This window comes from Triturus cristatus, chromosome 8 (assembly GCF_964204655.1).
Source record: "Triturus cristatus chromosome 8, aTriCri1.1, whole genome shotgun sequence".
Lineage (NCBI taxonomy): Eukaryota > Metazoa > Chordata > Amphibia > Caudata > Salamandridae > Triturus > Triturus cristatus.
The window spans coordinates 197,338,564-197,364,120 of record NC_140591.1 but is presented as its reverse complement, the minus strand read 5'-3'; the positions used below and the strand labels follow the sequence as shown (position 1 = coordinate 197,364,120).

At 45.5% G+C, this 25,557-nt stretch overlaps 1 protein-coding gene across 1 annotated transcript in view; it reads right to left on the bottom strand.

Moving 5' to 3' along the window:
- Window positions 1-23,632, bottom strand: part of LOC146801825 (uncharacterized) — a 46,786-nt gene extending 23,154 nt beyond the window's left edge. Inside the window, exons 1-3 of the mRNA XM_085624044.1 lie at window positions 23,442-23,632; window positions 22,496-22,630; window positions 16,609-16,643 (exon numbers count right to left, since the gene is read on the bottom strand). Coding sequence (XP_085480170.1) covers window positions 16,609-16,643; window positions 22,496-22,630; window positions 23,442-23,547 — 276 coding nt within the window. The 5' untranslated portion in view covers window positions 23,548-23,632. The remainder of the gene's footprint in view (window positions 1-16,608; window positions 16,644-22,495; window positions 22,631-23,441) is intronic.
- Between the last annotated feature and the right edge of the window lie 1,925 nt (window positions 23,633-25,557).

Here is a 25,557-nt window from a genome sequence, read left to right as displayed (position 1 = left end):
CACCGATGTAAGGCCTAATCGCAATCCGACTGCCCCAGGCACTGTGGCATCTCTGTCGTCCTCCCTGGGTGTCAGTAGTCAGGATATAGGCCCCAGGCTGGACCGGCTCTCGCAGTCGCGCTTGCGGCACAGCTGCAGATACGGCCTCCCGAGCTGCCGCAATCACCTCGGCAATGTCCCTCCCAGGCCAGTCCAGTCGCCTCAGACCATCAAGGCTTGATTTTGCACAGGTATTGGGAGTATAAGTGGCAGGCCGGTGCGGAGCTCGTTGCTCAAGCACCCCCCATCTGCAGGTGGCAAGCCACGCCCCAAGCACATGCATTTTAGCTCTGATTAGCAGTGGTAAAGTGATTAGAGTCCTAAGGCCAATAAAAAATTACAGCAATACATGGAGGTAAAAAGCAAACACTTTGGGGGAAGACCATCCTAAGGATGCCAGGTCTAACAATATCTATTAAATATGTCAATGTATTTGTTATTCTTTTTTGTCACATGCAGATCCTCAACAATCTATTATAAACTGTTGCTAAGAGTAGTATATATTGTGAACAAGCTGTTTAAGGTGTTGTCTAACAGTTCATACACCTTACATATTTCTTATGTCAGGTAATACACACATGTCCCAGGATTCATAAACTTTCTTCACCTGCTGGTTATTTCTAGTTTATAAATGGCAGTTCTTGTGAGCTCAGTCCCCCTTGCAACCAGAGAAGGGTGTGTGACTAAAGCCCTCATTTCTCTTACTTCCCCTGTGCACACTTCTGCCAGATACAGGGCTGGGGTTTCATTGTAAGAGTGCTAGTCAGTGTCAGATATTAAATTATATCCTAACTCGTTTGAGATATGTTCCTGATCAAGTCTGGCAACACTTGGGAGAGGCATGCACAAATGAGACATTGACAATTTGATAGATTACAAGGAAGCAACACAGGTGATGAAAGGAATGCTTGAAAAAGTCTCAACCACTGGCAATTGCTCAGGCTGCATTCAGGTCCTGATTTTTTTGTTGCTGAATGTGCCACTTCAGATAGGACGTAACCGTATGCAAATTGATCCTGCTCCATTAGGAAAAGTCTAGCCTGAGGTGCCAGGTGACGTCCCTTCTGAATGGGGACCAGGGCCGGACAGGGACAAAAAATAGGCCTGGGTGCCAAAATAAAGTAGCCAACATTAGCAAAGCATAAAGTTAAGAAAGTGGTAATATCAGGGAAATCAACAGTAAAAACTGTCCCACCTGGCCATAAAACCGGCCCAAAACTGTTAAGGAAAATGGGCCACACACGCATCTGTCAGAACAGCCCGTCGGGCACTGCCTGATTGCCCTATAAGCCAGTTAGACCAGGTCACAAGCACCTCTGACAAGTTTCTGGCTTGTTGGGCATCATCAATGGATCATATGACACAATAAGCACAAACCCACATCTGGCCATACCTGTCACTTCAGGGCATCGCATTAAAACAGCAAAACTTGGTGGGTAGAAGGAAAGAACAAGGCATGAATCATGCACTGTGCGCTGTTATTATGCCCTTATGTATCCATGTCCTGTGCCAGGTGTTTGCATTGAGCATTTTGGTGACATTCACATTAAAAGGATGAAAATAAGGCTCATATATAATAGCCCTAAGCTACGCTAGAGTACAACAGGGCTGAGGTAATGAAATGAAGCTGAGAAAAAATCTGAAAAGACTCAGGGAACCTGGTGTGATTTCAAGTTGTCTTTACCAGACACTTACATAATCATCACCAGGGAACAATGGTGGTAGCAGGGAGTGGGTGGCATGTGACAGAGTAAGGGTTCCACTGATGGAAGCTCAAGTCATTTGGTGAGAGCCTGCAAATTGCATCCTTGGCATCTGGTCAGGCCCATTAAATCCAGAAGGTCATAAGTAAGGTCAACTGGCATAACATTCATAAAGCACACATTTACCCCTTTGGGTATCTTCATGCTGAATAACAGATGTTTTTTGTTACCAAATTCAGTGGTATTCATTTTAACATCTCATCCCGTTTTTGTTCGTCTCCCCCATCCCACCTGCCCAGACTCTTCAATCTCGACCTAAAAAGCGCTATGAAGCGGTTAGCACTGGCTGCTTTATGGCACTTTTAAAAATCCCCCACAACCACCTGATTGTCAAAGCCAGTGATCTTACTCATGTGCGAGTCCTATTGGCTTTGCCAATGCTTGTTTTTTTAGTGTGCCCCCTCCTCTGGGGTGTGTGGCACTGTTCCTGACAGCCCCAAGGGTGTTACATCCACCTGCCTTTCTGAGCACTGGTCGTCAGGTGGCCTGATCTCGTACACTCAGCTGCTATATAGAAGGACAGCAGCCCAGAGACAATTAAGGCACATATTGTATTGGTTATTGAGGCTGGCTTTAAGTGGATGAAGCACTATTTTCTAGCCTGGGACCGAGCAGAAGTTAAACAGCGCCAAGTAAAAGACACATAAAACCATGATACAGCCCAGACAATATTCCAAGACCGATTTCATTTTAAAGGCAGAGGCGGCTCCTACATGTCGGCGGATTAGCGCGCCCAACTGCTTTCTCGCAGTGCGAGAAGCAGAAACATAAAATGGTATTATAACTACCATTTTATGTTTCTGCTTCTCGCACTGCGAGAAAGAAGAAGGGTTTGGTTGGGGACGGGTGGGTGGGCGGACCTGCTCGAGGGTAGGGGAGGAGTGGCTAGTCCAATGCTGTGGGTCCTGACTGTTTGGTCGGCATTCTGGGGTCGACCAAACCAGTCATGCGCACTCTTCATTTTCTCCATCTAGGCTGCATGCAGCCTAGGTGGAGAAAATGGCCTCCCCATAGATGCCTGTCTGGTCGGCGTCCCAGCCAATCACAACTCTGCAAGTGCAGCGTTGTGATTGGCTTAGGGGCGGGGAGGGAAGCTGCCTGCTTCCTGTTGCATAGGACAAAGCGGGACCGGGCCAGCGAAGGTACGTTTTTTATTTTAAATGAAACTTCTCGGGGTCCGTGACCCCCTTCCCACGCGCCCCCCCCACCCGCGAGTCACGCCGGCTACGACTGTTTAAAGGTCAATGAACACTAACAGGGGATTGCGCCACAAGGGAACACCCGTCGTCCCTGTTGGCCGAGAGGAGGTGAGAGTGGCCCCTCCCGATGCATGAATCACAGTAAGCATTTTTTGTCTCTGACTTTACTCAATACAGTGTAAGGAATTTGCAAAATTATCTCTCTTTAAGCAGGTGGTAGCGATGACAAATCAGGCATGTGTAAGTCTCATTTACATGTATCCTTGTTCACAAGTGAAAACCGGTTTTACAATTGACAGAAGTCAGTTCCGCACTCAAAAGATGGATTATGCACATGGAAGTACGCTACCCCTGGGGTTAAATCTCTGTGGGTGGGAAGTGGGGGGTAACGGGCAGAAATTCCCTGCAACAGCCATGGGTCTCTGAACGTGCTCATTTTTTAATTCCTCAATTTGTACATTTGTGTATTTTCGCACGTGAGCGATGATTTTATAAAAACCTATTCAGAATTATTCGTGGAAAGCTGACACTGTTGCAGGTTTCCAGGTGTATGAGGACGCTGAGCAGTAACCAATGGCTACTGTCCCCTAGAGTAACTACACCCTTCGGGTGCCCCCTCCCTTTGGGGAGAGGGGCAGATCCCTGTTCCTATTAGGCCTAATTCTCCAATTCAAGATGGAGAATTTCTAAGAGAGGGGTTCACCTCAGCTTCTGGTGACCCTAGGGGAGGGCCAAGCTAAGGTGGACCGTGGGCTCTGGACAGCGGGTGGGCATCTCCACTAGTTGGAGCTACCCAAATCAGCACATCATAAGGGGAGAGCCAATACAACTAGAGGTCTGTCGTTTTTCAGGGGGCATCTCTAAGATACCCTCTGAGTGCATTTTATAATAAATCCATCACTGGCATTAGCTTGGGTTTATTATGCTGAGAGGTTTGAAACCAAACCTCTCAGTCTTCAATAAAGTCATTATGGAGCTGTGGAGTTCGTGTTGACAAACTCCCAACCCATGTACTCAAAATGGCTTCACTGCACTTACAATGTCTGTGAATGTCTGTGAATGGCACAGACACTGTAGGGGCATATTGCTCACGCAGCTATGCCCTCACCTGGGGGATTGTGTACCCTGCCTGTAAGGCCACCTAGAGGGGTGGCTTACCCATGCCACAGGCAGTGTTGGTGGGCATGGAACACAGGGATGTGTGCCATGTCGACTCTTCACTTTGGTCTGCACCAAAACATGCGGCTGCAATGGCAGTGTGTATGTGTTAAGGTGAGGGTTCTCTGACGATGGTATAATACATGCTACAGCCCTCAGAGGCCTTCTTTGGTCACAAGGCCCTTTGGTACCAGGGGTACCTTTTACAAGGGACTTACATGTGGCCAGAGGTGTGCTACTTGTGGAAAAAAGGTACAGTTTTGGGAAAGAACGCAGGCCCTGGGAACTTGATTGGCAGGGACCCAGAGCACACTCAGTCAGGTTAGCATCAGTGATCAGGCAAAAATGTTTGGGGTAACCATGCAAAAAGGATTGCTTTCCTACAGTGGGCTAATTAAGGAGAAGGAAGTACGCCAAGATCTAATTAAGACAACCTCTACCAACCAAATTATGTGAAACTGAAGTGTGTACCACTTGCAGTGGTAAGACAAATACTGGCAATGCACTTTCTGCAGTGACCAACAAAAAATGATACAACTTGCTTGTCGATAGATCTCTATAAAGCAGTAATCAGTGATTACCAAGCCACAGACATTTGCCTCCTGGTTGCCCAGGCTCCTCTACCCCTGCTGCCAGTGCAGCGGCTTGTGACTACAGAGTCTGGTTTGGACTAGTCTTGATTCTATAGGCACAACCTTGGTAACACTCTTTAGGAACCTCTCAAGAACGTTTAATCACTTGGGCCCAGATGTACTATGTGTTTACATGGGCACTAGTGTGCTGCAACATAAAACAGTTCAAGCAACAGAGCTGATCAACTTTCTAGTACAAAATATACATTGCGCCAAGATACTTTGTGGCATATTTACAAGCTGCTAATCCCACCGGAGCGTCACTTTTTCTGATGCTCTGGTGGCGTTGCTCTTAACCCAATATTTACACTGTGGCTTAACTCCACCTTGTTAATATGCCCCTTACCGCAGCAGTGTGCTGCGGCAAAGGGGTGGGCAATGGGTGTTGCTGTGGGGGTTTCCGCCACAACACCCATTGCTTTTGACGCTCCCCCATCTTTACAAGGTATGGGCTAGAGCCAAAAATAAGACCAGGAAATACCTGGTCTTAAATAGGCGATACGAGGACAAATATTTTATTTCTCCTCGTATTTTGCTCTTTCCATGTGTGATGCATGCTGTAGCACTCATATGTTATGTTAACTTTTTTTATGGTATGTTAAATTATTTATAAAGTGCAGCGAATACCCAAGGGCGTCTTGGCGCTGAAGCAGAAGCAGCGAGAGGGGTAAGGAGTGAAATCATTGGTTAAAAAGCCAGGTTTTCAGCAGCCTCCTGATAGGGAGGGAGCTGATTTGAGATTGAGTGGAAGGAGATTCCAAGCTGTTGCCACCCCATTTAGATTTTTTCAATCTGATGGTATTTGGTCTGAAAGAGCCTGCTGATCCTAAATGTCTTGAGGGAGTGTACCATGATAGGGCTTTCTTGAGAAACCAGGGTCCTGAATCATGGCGAGCCTTATAAGTCAGGCCAAGGGCTTTGAATTTTACCCTGTTTTTGACTCTCAACCAACGGAGATCCTTGAGAGCAGTGGAAACCGAATGGTGCCTAGGTACCTCCAGAAGGAGTCTGGCTGCCGAATTCTGAAGGACCTGCAATATAATTTAGATATTGAGCTTGTAGGCTGATGTAGAGACCGTTACAGTAATCAATTTTAGATAACACAAGTGTAGAAATGACTGACTTCCTGACTGACATAGGCAAAAATATTAAGATTTTTTTTTTGTATTCTCAGAATGTTACATGAGGACGACACCACTGCGTTAATTTGGTTTCCCAAGAGTAAGTGGTCATCAATCATGATGCCCAAGCTCTTGGCTTTCCTGGTGGGTGCAGGAAGGGGGCCCATCTCCCTAGGCCAACATGGGGCAGACCAAAGGTTAGGGTTATTGCCGAGTAACAGCACCTCAGTCTTTCCAGCATTAAGCTTGAGATGGCATCTGTTCATCAAACCATTGATGCCTTTCATGCAGTCATGTTTGCGAGCACCAGTGTAGTTGGCATCCTGGGAGTCTGATAATACAATTTGCATATCGTCCGCATATGAGGTAAGGGAAAACCCAAAGGATTTGACCAGGGGGGCTAGGTCTGTGTTGTATGAGTTGAAAAGGGTCAGACTGAGCGAGGATCTCTGCGGAACCACGCAGGGCAGGCGAAAAACCCTTGAGGAGAAGGCATGAAATTAATTGTGTTTTCTCTATTTTACAGGAAGGATGAAAGTAATTTCAGGGCAAGATTTTTTATGCCTTTTGCTTGCTGACGGTGTATCAGGGTGGAATGATCCATTGTGTCAAACGCCGCGGATAAGTCCAGCAGGATAAGGGCTGCTGATCCCCCATTGTCTAAGATGAATTTGAGCTCATCGTGGCCTTAATCAGAGCAGTCTCTGTGCTATGTTCGGATCTAAATCTGAACTGAGTGGGATCCAAGCAGTTGGAATCCTTGATGAACTGATTTAGTTGCGTGTTCATTACCTTCTCTACAATTTTCGCTGGGAAAGGGAGCCTGGAAACGGGTCGGTAATTGGCTGGGTCCTGGGGATCCAAGTTGACTTTTTTCAGTAGAGGCAGGATGGAGGCTCGTTTCCATTGAGAAGGAAACAAACCAGTTCTAAATATATTGTTAAATATGTTTGATAGATGGGTAGCAATGATGTCAGGGACTACCTTTATAATTGAAGGTGGACAAGTGTCGTCTGGAGAGCCTGACTTGGTAGTTAGGATAAGGTCTTTTATAAATGCTGAGGAGACAGGTGAAAAACACTCAAAGCTTTTGATAGACAAATCAATGTCGACAGCTGAGTCCGCCTTGCCTTGACCGATGACTGACAAAGAATTACTATGGGGAGCAAATGAGTAAAACATTGAGTCGATTTTACCCCTGAGGTGTGAGGTAATGACATCACAGAAGGACTGATTAACCCAATCTCTTTTTTGTTCAGGATGTTTGGTTAATTTATTGATAACTTGATAGAGTAGATTTTCCGCTCGTTTAATAGATTTTACTACACACGACATAGCGCTTAGCGATCATTTTCCCATTAGTATGGGTGTAAAGGTAATTACTAACAGAACTAACATTTGAAAAGAGCCTAACCATTTAGTGGAAAACATTTCGCTGAGCAAACAAAATGGATACGCACTGAAATGGGAAAATGTGGACCCTTGAGGTTTTTACTACTAAGGTTGCTTTGAGCTGTAAAGATATGCTCTTAACCTGCCTGGATGATAAAGCATCGCCTCAGGATATTTTAGATCATTTTTTTGTTATTTCAAGTTTCGTTAAGGAAACTCTTCGTATGAACCCAAGTAAGAAAAAGAAACAAACACAAGGCTGGTTTGATACCAGCTGTACAAAGGCCGATTCCAAACTCAAAAAAGCCCTTCATGCCGGGAAAAAAAATCGGGATTACATCAGAGAGGCAAGACGCGAATATAAGAAGGCATTGAGAGTTAGAAAGTTGGCACTTAAAGAGGAAGCCTGGCAAGCGTTGCGCGATGCCTCGGTCAACCGGGATCCCGCAGCCTTCTGGAAAGCGGTTAGCGCCCCTTTTTTGGCCGAAAATGATAAAGCAACCATAGAGATCGCCATCACTGACCCCAAATGGATATTTCATTACTCTACTTTGTATAATAATCCACTGTTGGATAAACAGGGAACTTCAGTAGGTGGGGACGACGTTATGATACTACCGACTTCATTAGACTTATCCTTAGATTTTACCCTTAAGGAAGTCAATGCGGCCATTAACTTAAGCTCTGGAGGGAAGGCGGCTGGACCAGACGGCATCCTGGTGGACCTTTTTAAGTCTAATGTATCCCTTTGGGGACCACTCCTAACACAGGTTTTTAACGCTTGCTGTTCGCAAGGCTTTTTACCAACCTGGTATGACTCAATCATAGTCCCCATTTTTAAAAAAGGGGACAGGGCAAACCCAGCGTGTTATCACCCAATTTAATTACTCGACTTTACAATTAAGATCGTGGGTCGAGTCCTGTTAGATAGGTTGTAAGCATGGGCAGAGGAAAACTCAATTTAAAGTGACTTACAATATGAGTTTCGCAAGGGATTGGGCACAATAGAACAGGGCTTAAATTTACACATCATACTAGAAAAGTATACCAAAGCAAAAAAGGAAAGGCTGTATGTAACGTTCGTTGATTTAACAGCAGCGTTCGATTGTGTCAACCATGAGAAGCTCTGGTCGGTTTTAGAAGAGATGGGTGTAAATGTTTTAATAGTCACCTTTTTGAGGCAGCTATATTCAGGGGCAAGGGTCCGTTTCGGGAGAGGTGGTGAATGCACTGAGCACTTTAGCGTTAGAAGAGGAGTAAGACAAGGGTACATTCTTGCCCCGTTCCTTTTTTCATTATATATAAATAAACTGGAATCTTCTGATACAGGAGTGCAAAGATTTACCTGTAGTGGCAAATCGCCCTATTCCTGCACTCCTGTATGCGGATGATGCGGTCCTAATGGCCCGCACACCGCGGAGTCTCCAAAAGGTGGTAAATGCTTTTGCTAATTTTATGGCACGCTTGGGCCTTGTTGTAAATTGTTCTAAAACATTTACAATGAACTGTGGGACGGGACTAAAAAAGAAAACTATGACCATTTTTATAAACTCAAAGGCCACAGAGTGCACCAAGACCTTTTCTTACCTGGGGATTTTATTTGATCATTTTGGGATGTGGTCATTGACGATTAAGGCAAGAAGATTGTTATTGGTGAAATCAATCATGGCCATGTTAAATTGCTGTAAAAAATTAGGAAGACGCGCTCCTGCAGAAATTTTACCAATATACAGGGCAAAATGCGTATCCATTGCTACGTACGGTGCCGGAATCTGGGGCTTTGTAGGGGTTAACGCCCTGCAGTTGGCAGAAAATATGTTTTTGAGGTCCCTTCTGGCTGTCCCAGACAGTATCTCAACTTATATTTGTCACCACGAACTTGGGGTACCGTACTTAGAGGATACAATTAAGATACAACCTGTCCTCTTGTGGCAAAAAGTATGGACTGCAGATGAGACAGGTCTGAATAGGCAGACATTGTAATATGCCTTGGTAATGGATGGGGTCGGAAATATAAGATGGTTAGCCTATGTCAAAAAGTTTATGATCAATCTAGGCCACCCGGAATAATGTAAAGATCCCTGCATAATGTATCTAAGAAAGACTTAAAAGTAAGCTGTTTGCACTATTTGGGTGACGCGAGGATTTCAACTGAATTAAAGAAACCAACAGTGCAAAAACATCTTTTGATTTTAGTAACTCCCAATATACAGCCGTATATTGCTCTGATTAGACAATGTTACCCTGCTTTTATGGCCCTTCAACAGCTTGATGATATTTTTATAATCGCATCTGTAACTGCCTTTTTAAAAAATGTTTTTAGGTCTCGGAAATCAATTATGATGTGACCCAATTAACTATATGTATTTTTAAACCCTGAATGATGTTTTAATAGTTCTGACTTATGTACTGTACTTTCTGGTTAACTGTAGTAGTTACCGAATAAAGAACTTTTGATTGATTGATTGATAACTTGATAGAGTTCTCTGGCTGTGTTTTTGGAGGATTCAATTTGCGAGGAGAAATAAGCTGCTTTTTCTGTGACTAATAGAGCTTTGTATTTAGTTAAGGAGTGTTTATAAATTTCTCTCTCGTATATATGATATTTGGCTCTCCATTTCCTCTCTTGACGTCTGCAACCTAGTTTTTCTATACTGAGAGCCTTAGTGAACCAGGGGGCAGATGGTTGAGTTCTGCTAGGGCCACCTCTGTTCATTGGGGCAAGTTGGGAGAAGGCAGAATTGAGCCAGGTGGAGTAAGTTTCCGTTGCCAGTTCAGGATTGTTCTCCATAGAGGGACTTGAACTAACCAGAAGTTGCTCAAGTTGAGCTTGGTAAATTTTTGCCCAAGATCTGTGCTGGGAAGATTTAAGTCTCTTGTTAGGTGCTGTGCGGGAAGCTGGACAGTTGATCTTAAAGAAGACGGCCGAGTGATCAGACCAAATCAGAGGGAAAACTTCAAGACTGGAGATATCTTTATTGTTTGAAAACAGCGCATCCAGAGTATGACCCCCGTGATGAGTGGGATCAGAGCTGAAAAGTTTGAGATCGCAAGCATCCATAGCTTCAATTAATGATGCTACGTCTTTATCTCCTATTTCTTCTAAGTTACAGTTGAAATCCCTGAGAACCGTAAGGTTGGAATTGCAGATGTCTGCCTCAAGAAGAGAGTTAATAGAATCTAGGAAACCGGCTTTTGAGCCTAGGGGACGGTAAATTAAAAAGCCTCGAAAGGTGTAGTTATTTGTGAGCCCGAGTTTAAAGGTCAGAACTTCACAGTCATTAGACTGAATCGTTGAGACATTTGCTCTGAATTTATCACGTAAGATGACCGCTAAGCCCCCTCCTCTTTTCCAAAGACGATGTTGCCTATGAAGCAGGTAACCAGAGGTTGTGGCTATAATGAGTTCGGGAGCGGAAGTATTAGTGGCCCATGTTTCCGTGATACATAAAATGTCAGGATTGTGTGAATCGATCAACTCTGCCACTTCATAGGCACACACACATAAAAACAGTAAATCGCCTGTAAAGATTGTTTATGTGCAGGAAGGTGTCCCTGCACATAAACAATCACATTTGTAGCATAGGCACCCTTGCAACATGGCGTAAAGGTGCCTACGCTGGTCCTAGACAGGTGTTTTAGCGCTAGGTAAAACGCAAGGGTGCGCCTATTTTTGTCAATACGGCGCATCCCTGCATTTAAAAAATGTCAGAGTGCGGCATTAGCAATTTTGGAGAAACACCTTGCTCCAACATTTTTTTGTAAATATCCCCATTTGTGTCACAAAACCAGACCTCTAATTGTGAATACCATGAGGGCAAAATGTGGAGGGAGCACTGCAAAGACCCTTGGGGTTTCACACAAAGCTAGACCTACAAATGTATCAGGAACGGGTTGTGCATGAAAACGTATAGTCCCATGCGCAATATGTCAATTTTGCATTTTACCTGGATTCAACTAGGCGGTTGTTGTCACAGATTTGTCACAGATTTGGAGTGGCGGGCTTTCTCAAGCGCAAATGTCATGCAAGACCCCAGTGGCTCACCTTTGTGCCGTGGTACAATGCTTTATGTTGTGATGATCTCATTGGCAAGCATCTGTTTGTAAATATGGCACTGCACAATTTATTGCCACTCATGTAAAGAAGCGGAGCAGCTTTTGAGGCATCACTCTGCTGTCAGACATTTAGTAGATAAGCGGCTTGGCCATTTTAGCGTGTTTGTGCTTGTATTTGTAGACCTGTTGTTTTATCTGGCATTGTTGCTTCTGTATGGTAAACTGTTCCAGTGCACTGCACGGTTATTTCATTTCACTGGTGTGTTATATCCTAATATGACGCTGCTTCCGCTCGATTCATTCCGTTGACTTTGGTCCTGTAGTATTTTTAGGGGAAATTCACTTTTAAATTTCGATTCTTTAATTTTGTGATGAATATTTGGAATTCTCTGGTCACATGTACACACACAAACCCACACATTCTTCTACAGATTGTAAATTTGTAGTGTTTTGTATGCTTGGGCATTGTGGTGATGTTAACTGGGGGTATTGTAAGAGCGTATGTTTAGAATGTGATCACGTGCTGTGTGCAGTGTGCTCTCAGCCTGGGTGTCCCCCACCCCCTGTTCAAGATACTGAGAGCTACGTTGTGCATCCACTGATGCTGTTGCGCTGCAGAGTGATGCTGTGGTATCGCATAGTGATGCTGTGGTGGTCCTGAGTGATGTTGTGGTAAAGGTGAGTGATGCTGTGGTGGCCCTGAGTGATGCTGTGGTGGTGCTGATTGATGCTGTGGTGATGCTGATTGATGATGTGGAGCTGCTGAGTGATGCTGTGGTGTTCCTGAGTGATGCTGTGGTGTTCCTGAGTGATGCTGTGGTGGTGCTGAGTGATGTTGTGGTAAAGGTGAGTGATGATGTGGTGGTGCTGACTGATGCTGTGGTGACGTTGAGTGATCCTGTGCTGGCCCTGAGTGATGCTGTGGTGTCCCTGAGTGATGCTGTGGTGGCCCTGAGTGATGCTGTGGTGGTGCTAATTGATGCTGTTTGATGCTGTTGCGCTGTAGAGTGATGCTGTGGTATCGCATAGTGATGCTGTGGTGGTACTGAGTGATGCTTTGGTGTTCCTGTGTGATGTTGTGGTAAAGGTGAGTGATGCTGTGGTGGCCCTGAGTGATGCTGTGGTGGTGCTGACTGATGCTGTGGTGATGCTGATTGATGATGTGGAGCTGCTGAGTGATGCTGTGGTGTTCCTGAGTGATGCTGTGGTGTTCCTGAGTGATGCTGTAGTGGTGCTGTTTGATGTTGTGGTAAAGGTGATTGATGCTGTGGTGGTGCTGAGCGATGCTGTGCTGGCCCTGAGTGATGCTGTGGTGGTGCTGACTGATGCTGTGGTAGTGCTGAGTGATATTGTTGTGTCCCTGAGTGATGCATGTTGTGGTGCTGAGTGATGCTGTGGTGGTGCTGACTGATCCTGTGGTGTTGTTGAGTGATGCATTGTTGGCCCTGAGTGATGATGTGGTGTCGCTGAGTGATGCTGTGGTGGTGCTGAGTGATATTGTTGTGTCCCTGAGTGATGCATGTTGTGGTGCTGAGTGATGCTGTGGTGGTGCTGACTGATCCTGTGGTGTTGTTGAGTGATGCATTGTTGGCCCTGAGTGATGATGTGGTGTCGCTGAGTGATGCTGTGGTGGTGCTGAGTGATGCTGTGGTGTGCCCTGTTTTATTAAATACCCTTCCTCTAAAATGTAGCGTTTTACCTTTGTTCACCAGGTTCTAGTCAGACATAAAAACCTATTTTTCTATGCTCTTGTGGTAGCACCAAGAGACTTTTTATAAGGTAGACTGCGCCCAATAGGTTATTCTTTCACTTGCACAAAAGGCACATGCCTACTCATGCAAAGTAGAAACAGGACTGTCAAATGTCGGAGGGTGCATGTTTAGATGTGGCATAAAGGGGTGTCGACAAGGCGGCAGAAGGGCTTAAAGCCCAGTGCCTCACCTGAATATAAATCTAGACTTTGGATTAACATCTCTCTTAATAGAGGCTTGCTACTAATGCTATCCGAGAACACAATGCGGAGCATCGGCAACACTGCATGTTGTAAATCGGATAATTTTGAACATTATAATAATGTATAGTAAAGTCCATAATGTAAAATGTGCCAGATCAAGGTAATGTACCCATGGCCCCCCAGAGACAGCGAGAGAGAGAGAGAGAGAGAGAGAGTAGTGAGAGAGAGAAAGTGGAGAGAGAGAGAGAGTGGAGAGAGAGAGAGAGAGAGAGAGAGAGAGAGAGGAGAGACAGAAAGTGGAGAGAGACAGAAAGTGGAGAGAGAGTGGAGAGAGAGAGTGGAGAGAGAGAGTGGAGAGAGAGACGGAGGAGAGAGAGTGGAGAGAGAGAGAGAGGAGAGAGAGAGAGAGAGAGAGAGAGAGAGGAGAGAGAAAAAGTGGAGAGAGTGGGAAGAGAGAGTGGGGAGAGAGAGAGGAGAGAGAGACAGTGGAGAGAGAGTAGAGAGAGTGGAGAGAGAGAGAGAGAGAGAGAGTGGAGAGAGAGAGACAGTGGAGAGAGAGTGGAGAGAGACAGTGGAGAGAGAGAGTGGAGAGAGAGTAGAGAGAGAGGCTGACTCAGAGACTGAGATACTGACTGACTGAGAGACTGACTGGCCGAGAGACAGAGACTGCTTGAGAGAGAGTGAGACTGACTGACTGAGAGAGACTGACTGACTGAGGTAGAGAGAGACTGACAGAGAGAGACTGACTGAGAGAGAGAGAGACTGACTGACTGAGAGAGGGAGACAGAGAGAGACTGACTGACTGAGAGAGAGACTAACAGAGAGAGAGAGACTGATTGACTGCGAGAGAGACTGACTGAGAGAAAGACCAACTGAGAGAGAGAGAGACTGACTGAGAGAGAGACTGACTGACAGAGACTGACTGATTGAGAGAGAGAGACTGACTGACTGACTTAGGTAGAGAGAGACTGACTGAGAGAGAGAGAGAAACTGACTGACTGAGAGAGAGAGAGACTAACTGACAGAGAGAGAGAGAGACTGAGAAAGAGAGACTGAGAGAGAGAGAGACTGACAGAGAGAGAGACTGACAGAGAGAGACTGACAGAGAGAGACTGACTGACTGACAGAGAGAGAGAGAGACTGACTGAGAGAGAGAGAGAGACCGACAGAGAGAGACTGATTGACTGTGAGAGAGACTGACTGAGAGAGAGACTGACAGAGAGAGAGAGAGAGAGACTGACTGAGAGAGAGAGAGACTGATTGACTGCGAGAGAGACTGACTGACTGAGAGACTGACAGAGAGAGACTGACTGACAGAGAGAGAGAGAGACTGACTGAGAGAGAGCGAGAGACTGACTGAGAGAGAGAGAGAGAGACTAAGAGAGAGACTGACAGAGAGACTGACTGACAGAAAGAGAGAGAGTGACTGACTGAGAGAGACTGACTGACTGAGAGAGACTGACTGAGAGAGAGAAAGAGACTGAAAAACTGAGAGAGAGACTGATTGACTGTGAGAGAGACTGACTGACTGAGAGACTGACAGAAAGAGAGACTGACAGAGAGAGACTGACTGACTGACAGAGAGAGAGAGAGACTGACTGAGAGAGAGAGAGACCGACAGAGAGAGACTGATTGACTGTGAGAGAGACTGACTGAGAGAGAGACTGACAGAGAGAGAGAGAGAGAGAGACTGACTGAGAGAGAGAGAGACTGACTGACTGCGAGAGAGACTGACTGACTGAGAGACTGACAGAGAGAGAGACTGACAGAGAGAGACTGACTGACAGAGAGAGAGAGAGACTGACTGAGAGAGAGAGAGAGAGAGACTAAGAGAGAGACTGACAGAGAGACTGACTGACAGAAAGAGAGAGAGTGACTGACGAGAGAGACTGACTGACTGAGAGAGACTGACTGAGAGAGAGAAAGAGACTGAAAAACTGAGAGAGAGACTGACTGAGAGAGAGACTGACTGACTGAGAGAAGGAGACTGACAGAGAGAGAGACTGACTGACAGAGAGAGAGACTGACGGAGAGAGAGAGACTGACTGAGAGACTAAGAGAGAGAGAGAGAAACTGACAGAGAGAGAGTGACTGACAGAGAGAGAGAGACTGACTGAGAGAGACTGACTGACTGAGAGACTGACTGACGGAGAGAGAGACTGACTGAGAGAGAGACTGACAGAGAGAGAGAGACTGTCTGACAGAAAGAGAGAGACTGACTGAGAGACTGACTGACTGAGAGAGAGACTGAAAAACTGAGAGAGAGACTGACTGAGAGAGAGACTGACTGACTAAGAGATAGACTGACTGACAGAAAGAGAGAGACTGACTGAGAGAGAGACTGACTGACTGAGAGAGACTGACTAACTGAGAGAGAGAGAGACTGAAAAACAGATATTGACAGAGAGAGACTGACTGACTGACTGACTGAGAGAGAGAGGGAGAGACTGACTGAGAGCAAGAGACTGTGATGGAATTGGGGTCAAAGTGTGTATGAAGCTATGCAATGCCTCTTAAGATTGCTATTGTCTGCTAATAAAAATGTATTATCAAAATGGGCTATTTGTAGTTACATCTGCTTTTGAAAGGCAGCATTGTCGCTTTGTGTTTTGAAACGGAAACGAGAAGGAGCAGTGGATGCATTTTTGTCAAAACTGAATGATGAGTGGGCCCGATGCTGTATATCATGACAGGAGTCTGCATCAGGAAACCTATGATAGACTGCTGGCAGACTAAGCCCAACCATTAACTCCACAATCTAGTGTTACTTATTACGGCTGTATTGGTGACAGTAGTGTAACAACAGCCCCGCAGCCCCTGCAGTTTGGCGGGTCACTGGCCTGAGAGCTCTTGACTGGCGCAGAGAATGGGAGGAAGGCCCCCTCCATGTAGTTTGCAGGGGGGACCCCTCGAGTTTCGTTACGCCACTGCGACTGCCTCCAGTAGCAGTGATGCATGCTCTCTGGCCCGCAGCATATGTTGTGTTTGCAAGAGTCGCTGGTCATAACTGCCCTGGCTGCACAGGTACAAGATAGGCCACCTGTGGCTTCTCTCGAAGCAGATGACTTTCATTTCTAATAATATAAATATATATATATTTTTCTGCACCACAAAGTCACAGAATATTCACAAGGGTTTCACAGAAACACTGAAGGCAAAGGTGAGTTTGAAATCTTTCACAGTAGTAAACAGACAACCAGAAACCTAATGCTACGATTTCAAGTGCTTCAATGCCCCCTTAAGGGTTGTAAGCGCTATATACATACAATTACAATACAATAGGGGTTTCCTTACCAGTTTTCCTTTCTTCCCAAATAATTTTCCGTTGCCTAAAATGAAGAAAAAGACATTCATTTCTAAATTCCGTCTTGTTGAAATGATATCATCATTCTAATAGAGGTTTCACAGAGAGTGATCTTACTTGAAAGAGTGAACTGTACTCACTGCTATCTGAGCAAATATTTTGATTGAGATTGTAACATCCGAAAGACACAAGGAGTTTATGACACTTTAGGACATATTTACGAGCCCCAATCGCCACAGGAACATCACTTTTAGTGACGTTCCTGTGGCGATATGGGCTTCGCCTTATTTACAAGGCTGCGTTAAGTCACTTGACGTGGCTTAACGCTGCCTTGTAAATAAGGCCCCCTAGGCAATGGGTATGGACAGGCAATGGGTGTTGTGGTGGGCGTTATAACGCAACACCCATTGATTTGACGCTGCCCCATATTTACAAGGGTGGCGTAAATATGGGGCAGTGCCAAAATTAAGACCAGGGAAAACTTGGTCTTACCCTGGCGAAATGAGGAGAAATGCTTTATTTCTTCTCGTTTTAACTGTTTCCATGTGTACTGCGTTGTGTAGCACACATAGGAACAGAAAGACGCCTTAGATTGTTTATGTGCAGGAAGGTGTGCCTTCCTGCACATAAACAGTCATTAAACAAAATGACGAGTTGCAACTTCAATGTCTGTTGCTCAAAGGAGCACACATAGAAGATACAAAACGCCATTTCAGATTGTTTATGTCCTCTCAACGCAGGCACCCTTGCACTGCCTGCAATGCAGCGTTGCGATTGGTAGGCACCCAGGCTCCTCTGACCAATCACAAAGCTGCAATACAGCATTGTGATTGGTTTTGAGGGTCCTGGTGGGACGCTCAACCAGGGAATGGGAGCCTGGGCTTGTTCTCCATGCAGGCTGTAATGCAGCCGGCATGGAGAGCGGGGAAAGTGTGCATGGATCGTTTGGGCAGCCCGAGTGGGCCGACCAAACAGTCGTTGCGCACTTAGAAATGGGCAAATCACTCCTTTTCTGCTCTGCTACGTGTGAGCAGAGCAGAACCGCCCACCCGCCCGCCCGCAAAGGAAGGAAACATAAAATGATAATAACTAAAAGTTCTTATCGTTATATATTTCCTTTCCTGTACACTGCTCAAAGCAGTGGGGCGACGCTCCTCCGCCATAGCGGAGGACCCGCCACTGCATTTAAGATTTGACGTCTCATAGACATTACGCTCATTCAGTTGCATTATATCAATATTCATATTATACAAAAGAATAACAGAAAATGATCATTACCATATGTTACAAGACGCCACCCCTTTTCGTTTGACAGGCATTAGGCCTTCTTGCTGTTCTGCCACAAGAGTTAAAGTAAATGATAATGAAAATGCCTTAACCGTTATATCTTAACTCCTATATAACCCACGTAAACTCAAAAATGTACAGCAGATTCTTTTCAGGATCTACACAATGTCTGCTCTTTACTGAATTGACCATATGGTACCATAATAATAGCTCATGTAGAAGGGTGGTAAGTGAAGAGGCTGTAATTACAAAGATGCTCCTATGGGCATATGTATCTATTCTCTAGAATTCCCCATGGCCTGAGTCAGCCATCTTACTGTGGGCCAATAGTTGTGGTTCTTTCTAGCCTGACTTTGTTTTACTCTGTCAAGAGTCCTGTAATTAACTTCTGAAGTCTGAACTCTTTAGGTAAATGTTGTGTTTTAACTCGCAGTTGGGGAACGGCCTGATACTGTTTACACCTTGTGAAGAAAAAAATGTTAAACATAATAGAACAACAGGCTGTCGGTCTCTTATTTGGAGAATATTTGGATGGAGAAGAGGTGCGGCGGTGTGTTCCTCATACTGTATGAGGGCAGGCATGGCATGAGTTCACCCTATCGGAATTGTTTTGATTTTGATTCCTGTTGTAGTGAGACCCTAACTGCTGTTTTTCACCTGTACTAGATTATGAAAGTAAAATATTTGCAAACTCACACAACTGATGGTTTGCTGGGTACAAATTTGAATATGGGGGAAGAGGTGTGGCGCCGCAGCCAGGCCGCTGCCAGGGCGACTGACTCCGGAATCTGGGGATCACGGTTCGATCCCTAGCGCCGGTGGCAGATTTGCCCAGCAACATGTGACTCTGGGCAATAGCTTGCTTAAACTTCCCGAAGGCCCCCAGCGCCTAGAGACCCTTACGGGTGATTGTTTGCGCTTTACAAATGTGGATTATTATATAGACAAATAAATAAACACATTAAAACAAGTATAGTTTTGGGCTAAATCCTTTTTTGATTCATGTGTAGTGTTTGCCGACTCTCTGCACCATAAATGTGCATTCTCAACACTGCATATAACAAAAAAATAGTTTGTGATCTGCAGACTTGTGTAGGCAGTTGTCTGGGTTGAAACATGTAGAACCAAATCACAAAAAAATGTGTCAGCCACAGAAATTAACAAGAACTCTTTGATCCCTGTTTCATTTCTGTTCCTTCCACTGCCCACGTGACCCATGGTACAAGTGGTAAGATTGGGCACTGTCTGGGCAGGTGCGACCACTGACTCCCTCTAATTGACGACCATTTTTCATTCACGCTTTAGACTCCTGGGGATGAGATTGGACCAACATTTTGGAGCTGGGGAACCAGGTTTGAGTCCAAACGTCAGCTCAACAATCTGTGACCTGACAAATCACTTAACTGCCTCAAGGGTAAAAAATAAAATAATAATACAGATTTTTTTTTAACTGACTGTGTTTTATGTAATCTTGTGCTCGTGTAAAATGCTCGAATGCCCTTGGGCCGAGCTTGCGCTGTATAAAACTGGAGTAAAAAAAAACTTGAATCCAAACATACTGCTGTCAAGAAACCAACACATAAGGACTTGGATACAATGTTAAAGTGGTGAACAGGCAAAGGCTCTGAATGCTCCAATAGATGTTCAGTCTTAAAACACAAAGCGGTCACTGATAGCCCACATCTGGTTTAGATTCATGCCAGAACCTCCTGTCATCATTCTTTAGCTCACTCCACCACCCCAGTTTAGACATGGCCATATGCAAATCAGCCTGACCCTGTGCCTCATGGGAACAGTCCAGCCGAACTGCTAAGCCATGTCTTCCCTGGATCGGAATCAAGCATCCTAGGACCGGTTTCGGGTTCATAACCCTGGACTGTTCCCATGAGGCACAGGGTCAGATTGATTTGCATATGGCCATGTCTGAACTGGGGTGGTGGAGTGAGCTAAAGAATGATGATGGATTAAACCCAGATTAGTTGACTGGGGGTGAGTGTTTGATTTGCTCAAACGCTCCGTCCATAATCCCCTTTGGTATCGCTATATTATTATGGTGGGCTGTACCATGCCGGTCAGAAACCTCCGACTGCCACGCATCCGATGGGCTCCTTGAGCCTGCCGGTGCGGTGGAGAGCCTCCCTATCCCTGAAATGGTGGCGGTGCCTATTAGGCACCACCGTAGGGATTACAATGGTGCATCCCTGCTAGCCTTCATGGAAAGATTGGTGGGGATGGACTTTGGGGGCCTGTAGCAGGCCCCCTTTTCCCCCTGGCACTTTGATTTTTGGTTTGGGGCGCACCTGTGGTGCCCCCCTACATGTCCTTGTACCATGTGGCAGGCATCACATGGTGCCTGGCATGTAGTACAGGGAAATGTGAAATGTGCTGTTTTTACATTGCGGCAGGTGCGCCAGCCTTGTAGGCGGGCATTCCCACTTCCCAATACGATGGCGGACAGACTGAAGTCCGTCCGCCATCATAACCACCCCCTTACTGACTAAGCTACGCCTATGGCCAGTCTTCCTTCTGCACAGTGCCGGAATCAACACAGCTAAACTACTATTCCTTGGAGTGGCATTGAGTGAAGCCAATGACAAAGCCCCATGCTTATGCACACAATGTGACTGACGGCACGTCACCTGGTTGTTGAGTTTGGCCCAGCACAGTCATTAACTAACTGAGGAGCACAGTAGCTAGAGCGCGAGGCTATAGAAGCTGGAGTGCGGGTCTTCACGCTGAATGAAAACCACAGTCCGCCAACCTTGTCTGGTTTGGTACCTACTGTAACCAGGGGCGTAGCTTGGTAAGTAAGATTGGGAGGTGAACGCTTCAGATTTCCCAACAATCACACTGGCACATAATGTTAAAATACATGATTGGACAAACATGGTGCATGAAAAGGGCCTAAAGGGAGAGGAATGTAGATTGGTAGGAGTACTAAGTGAGAGAAAACACAATATTTTGTAAAATAACCACACTTTTCGAGGACTCTCAGAGAGCGAGAGAGCATATGTGCGTTTTTGTCTGTGTATTTAAAATCTGCTGGTGAAATTCGACAGACACCTCACCATACCCGACTCAAAGCACCTGTACCCAACTGTTTATCAGAAAATACATTTGTTAGGGGGTGTAACACCCGAACCCCCTCTGCCCCCGAAGCTACGCCCCTGATTGTAACTGGCATTACAGTTGTTAGTCGCTCAAGGTGCTGTCATAGATCACAAGTAGCGCCCACTATAGAAGAGGCTGAGACCCATGAGCTAGAGGGAGAGAAAGAATTACAGAGAATGTGAGGGAGAATCAGAAAGTTAGAGATTTATAAAAACAGAGATAGATAAATTACTGAGGTTTGCTTCTTCTGACATTTAATCATTTGGAAGATAGAAATATATTTCTTCAGACAAAATTAACAAGACGATATTATGTTGAAACTATTGTTTCATGTCGCTCTGTTGATTAAGGGAATGGTAATAACACAGCAGTATATTTTGCTGCACCTTCTGATAGTTGATGCCACACTTGCATTTTGGACAGACTTGAAAGTCAGGGGAGCTGGCCACATGCACTATAGTTTTGTGCGGGTGCTCGTGGGATGCAAAGTTATGCAAATACCTTCAATCAACGCTCTGGGGGCGGAGTGCTAATTGTCAATATGTCATATTGCACAAAACTCTTGAAAATGCATGCAAGGTGGGAGCTGCAGGATGGAAACTATGCAAACGCTTATAATAAACCCAGAACTGCTAACTGTGCGCAAAGGAAGGCGACTCGGAGCTGCATGAGATACTAACGCCAAACGGAAACAGGTGAGAGCCTGGGGCAAAACTCGGAGTTGGTGGCTTGTTTGCACGATGTTTGGATTTATAATACTTACAATACTTATAGTTACACATATTAAGGAAGGTGCCCGTGGTCTCCGATCTGTGTAAAGTAATACACTAGAGGGTATGCCTCGAGTACAAAACGCATGCATCGACAGAGTTTGCGCCATGGCGCGTCGCTAGATTGCACTGCGCGTCACACAACTGTGATGTTATTAGGGTTTATTTTATGATGCTGCTCTAAAACTGCCAGTGCTCTGCGCCTCTGGTTTTCGTACAACACTGAGTGCCTCTAAGGGCAATTAGGCAGAGCACGAAAACCAGCTGTGTTGTGTACATGAACTAACACATTTAGCACAGCATCACATTTGCCACATGTCTCATTTCTTACATAGGCTTCAAAAAGGCTCTAAGCGGCATCTTGAGTGACTTTTGTACTTGATGCATGACCTTGAGTACAATTATCTTCACGCAGACTCCCACCCAAGGGCGCATTCACAAATGTGTGGTCTCTCCACCAGTGCTATGTGTATGGCGTGTTAGAAAACTCACACAAAGTTGCCCACCCCAACTTTTGCCCATAAACCTTTGCCCATTGTTTGTGCCTATTTTCATTGGAATTTAGTATTCCATGCAACTCTTTGAACTTTTTGGGTATGGCTTCCAAAATATTATCTGATATGTCATTTGAGGAAATGACATGGCCAAATCCTTCCTCTTAAAAGCGACTTAGCTTAAAAAAGTTTGAAGGGAATGTCTGAACCTTTACCTCTGAGAGCCGTGCCCTTGGCGCTGATTCTGGCATGGGCACTCTTCTGCGCTTCGTCAAGAGCCGTTAAAAATTTCAAGACTCGGCCTTGAGCATCCATGTCCGGGTTGTCCAGCGTTGTCCGTCGTTGGTCTTCTGCATAAGAAAATTAATTTACTCACAGTGTAACAGGACTGTTGCCATATGACTCATATTCTAGCCCACCACCATGATTTCCTACGGTTACCGCATGCATAATTAACAAAGATATTGATGAACACTAGGTATCAAAGTGGAACCCAACCGCCAACCCAACACCCCATTTCAAGGCCATAGCTAACGCTAAGCTTCGAATACAGTATTCTGATCTTTTCGTTTGACTGATTAAGAATAATCTTTTTAACCTGAAATGCAGAATATAAATTTGCAGAATTTATTGTACCATTAATAGACAATTAATCATTTAGCATGTGTGGTTTGACATAGCTGCCCTCTTCAAATATAGCCGCATTCTGCCTATCTTCCTGAAATATTTCTGTTGGAGCACCAAAGCTATTCTTGTGACTCACTCTTTCTGCTTACAAAGCCCGACTTAGTCTTTTTGCCCTAATAGCACTACATTGATCATGTTTTTGTAATGTGATTGCTCAATGCTAAAAATCACTACATGCAAACATTAACACGAAAAAGCAATTGACCATAAAAATTATGTTTTCAAAAATGTTTTAAAGGGTTGACGTAAGTTAATATCACAGGCATCCAAAGAAAAACAAATGTAGCATTCTGATCTTACTAAATGTTTGATGAAAATTTGAACTTAAGGAAATTGTTCTTACCCACCCAAACCTCTACTGACCATGCTGGGAGGATGCAAGAGCGCATTATTGTTGAACTGTGGACCTTTTGTGAGGTTGTGGACATGTTTAAGGACAGAAGGACCAATCGATGACTCCAAGATGGGACTTACCTTCCTGTGGTGTCAGCTTGTCCTGCACAATGGGGGCCGCGAGGATCTGAAGAGCCGCGGAGAGAACCGCCATCACAACAACACTAATGAAAACACTGGCTTCCATGGTCGCCTGAGTCAGTGGTCCCTTAAGTTCTACGTTGTTCCTGTCAGCGCCTCGCTACAAGGCTTGTCGTATTAGCGCATGCAGACCTTCTTGCCTGTGGTGGATGGAGACCCAGCGCTCTCTTTTAAACCCCTGCTCCCCCTGGCATACATCACCAAGAGGACAAAACCCCAATCAAATTCCACTTTAGTCGGTTGCATTTTTGACATTTGGCGCCTTGTCTTCGTCTATTCTGCGTGGTTTGCTTTGTGCCGGGCCTGTAGCGGAGTTTTCAACGTCAGCGGCCCTTTCTCTGCCTGTGCAAACACATTAAATGTGTGTTATCGCTGCTTGAACAGGAGAATCTTCTGAACGTGGCTGCAAACTTTGGAATGGACTACGTTTGGCTGTCCGCAGTTTAGAAACTATCCGCTGGCCCACATTGTCGCTATTCTGCATCTTAATAGGAATGCCACTTAAAAAGCTATGGCAAACATGCCATTGACGCACATGGTTGGCATAGCGAGGAGTGACCTGGAGCTGAGGCAGAAACATAGGAAGGGCATGCCCTGAGCCCTCACCCAGTTAACTAAAATAAAACCACATCAGCGTCTAAGGATTTATTTGTTTGTTTGTTTGTTTTATAATGCGCATGAATCACCCCCAAAGGGATATCTCGGCGCTATAGGAGCAAAAACGTCAGCAGAAGCCTAGAAGTTAAAATAGTTCAGTTTTTAATAGTTTCCTAAAATTGTCTGGTGGGCAGTACATTCTCGTAGGTGAAGGGGAAGTTTATCCCAAAGATTGGGGACCAGGAATGTGAATGCGCGGCCTCCTGAGTGTGTTTTCATGCGTGGTGTGGTAAGTAGACTTGTTCATAGATCTTAAAGACCTTTTGGTCGATAGGGGATACGTTTTTCCATCAAATAGATGGGTCCCATGCTATTAAGCACTTTGTGCACTAGGCAGCAGTGTCCAAGGATGAACTTGGTTAAATCCTATGCCGCTCATTGGGGGAGGGGGCCCTCAATACACTGGTGGTGGTGCGTTGATGTTGGCCATCATGTTTTTTATTGGGCGTCTTATATTTTTTAAAGACCTCGGAGAACAGGCATCCAAGGCATGCTCCGCATCCAGTGTTCCCTTGCCAGTGTCCTTAAGGGAGATAAATGAGGGCACAGAGAGTCCCAGTGTTCCAATGCCACAGTGGACTTGTGCCCTTCACTTGAGTCTGTCGGGGACATCAGATCTCCATCCAGTCTCTGCCCGACCCTCTAGTCAGACTCTTCCCATGAACAACAGAAGACCATGCCGTTCACCAGCCAATCTAAGACCTTATAAACTCTCCTCACACGAAAATGGCATCTGCAACCCTATTGGTCGCCTTTGTGGTGACACGATGTCTGGTTTGCATGCCGGCTCCGAACCTCTCAGGAACGCAGAGATGGCGCCCACCGATGGCCTATGCCATCAGCAGTGGCAGGGCAGAGTACTGAAGCTGGGAACTGCAAATATGGCCGCTTTGCTATGGGGGATCTCACTGCAAGCCTGCATGGGTGTCTGCTGTGCTGATAACCCTGTCATCACCTCGTGTTTCGATTCTAGTAAACAGTATGCATAGGAAAAAGGGAAGTACAAATAGTCCATAGTTCTTGCATCATTTTCCCAACTGATCCCTCCCTTTCCTGCATCACCCGACCTCAGGACATTCTCTTTCCTACATCACACAACTTCAGCCCCACCCCATTCCTCAACTATTCACCCCTGATAGTCAGCCACTCCTGACCTGTGACACTGTTAGCCCTATCTATTTTACAATTTGTGAGCTTCATCCGTTTCTGAGGCGGGAGCTATCTACTCACCAGTCTGAGCTACAGCTTTAAGGACACAGGCTGCCCATTCCTGAACCTGTGAGCTACCCAGTCCTGTCCATGTGAGCTACCCTTTTCTGAACATGTGAGCTACCCAGTCCTGAACATGTGAGCTACCCAGTCCTGAACATGTGAGCTTCCCAGTCCTGAACCTGTGAGC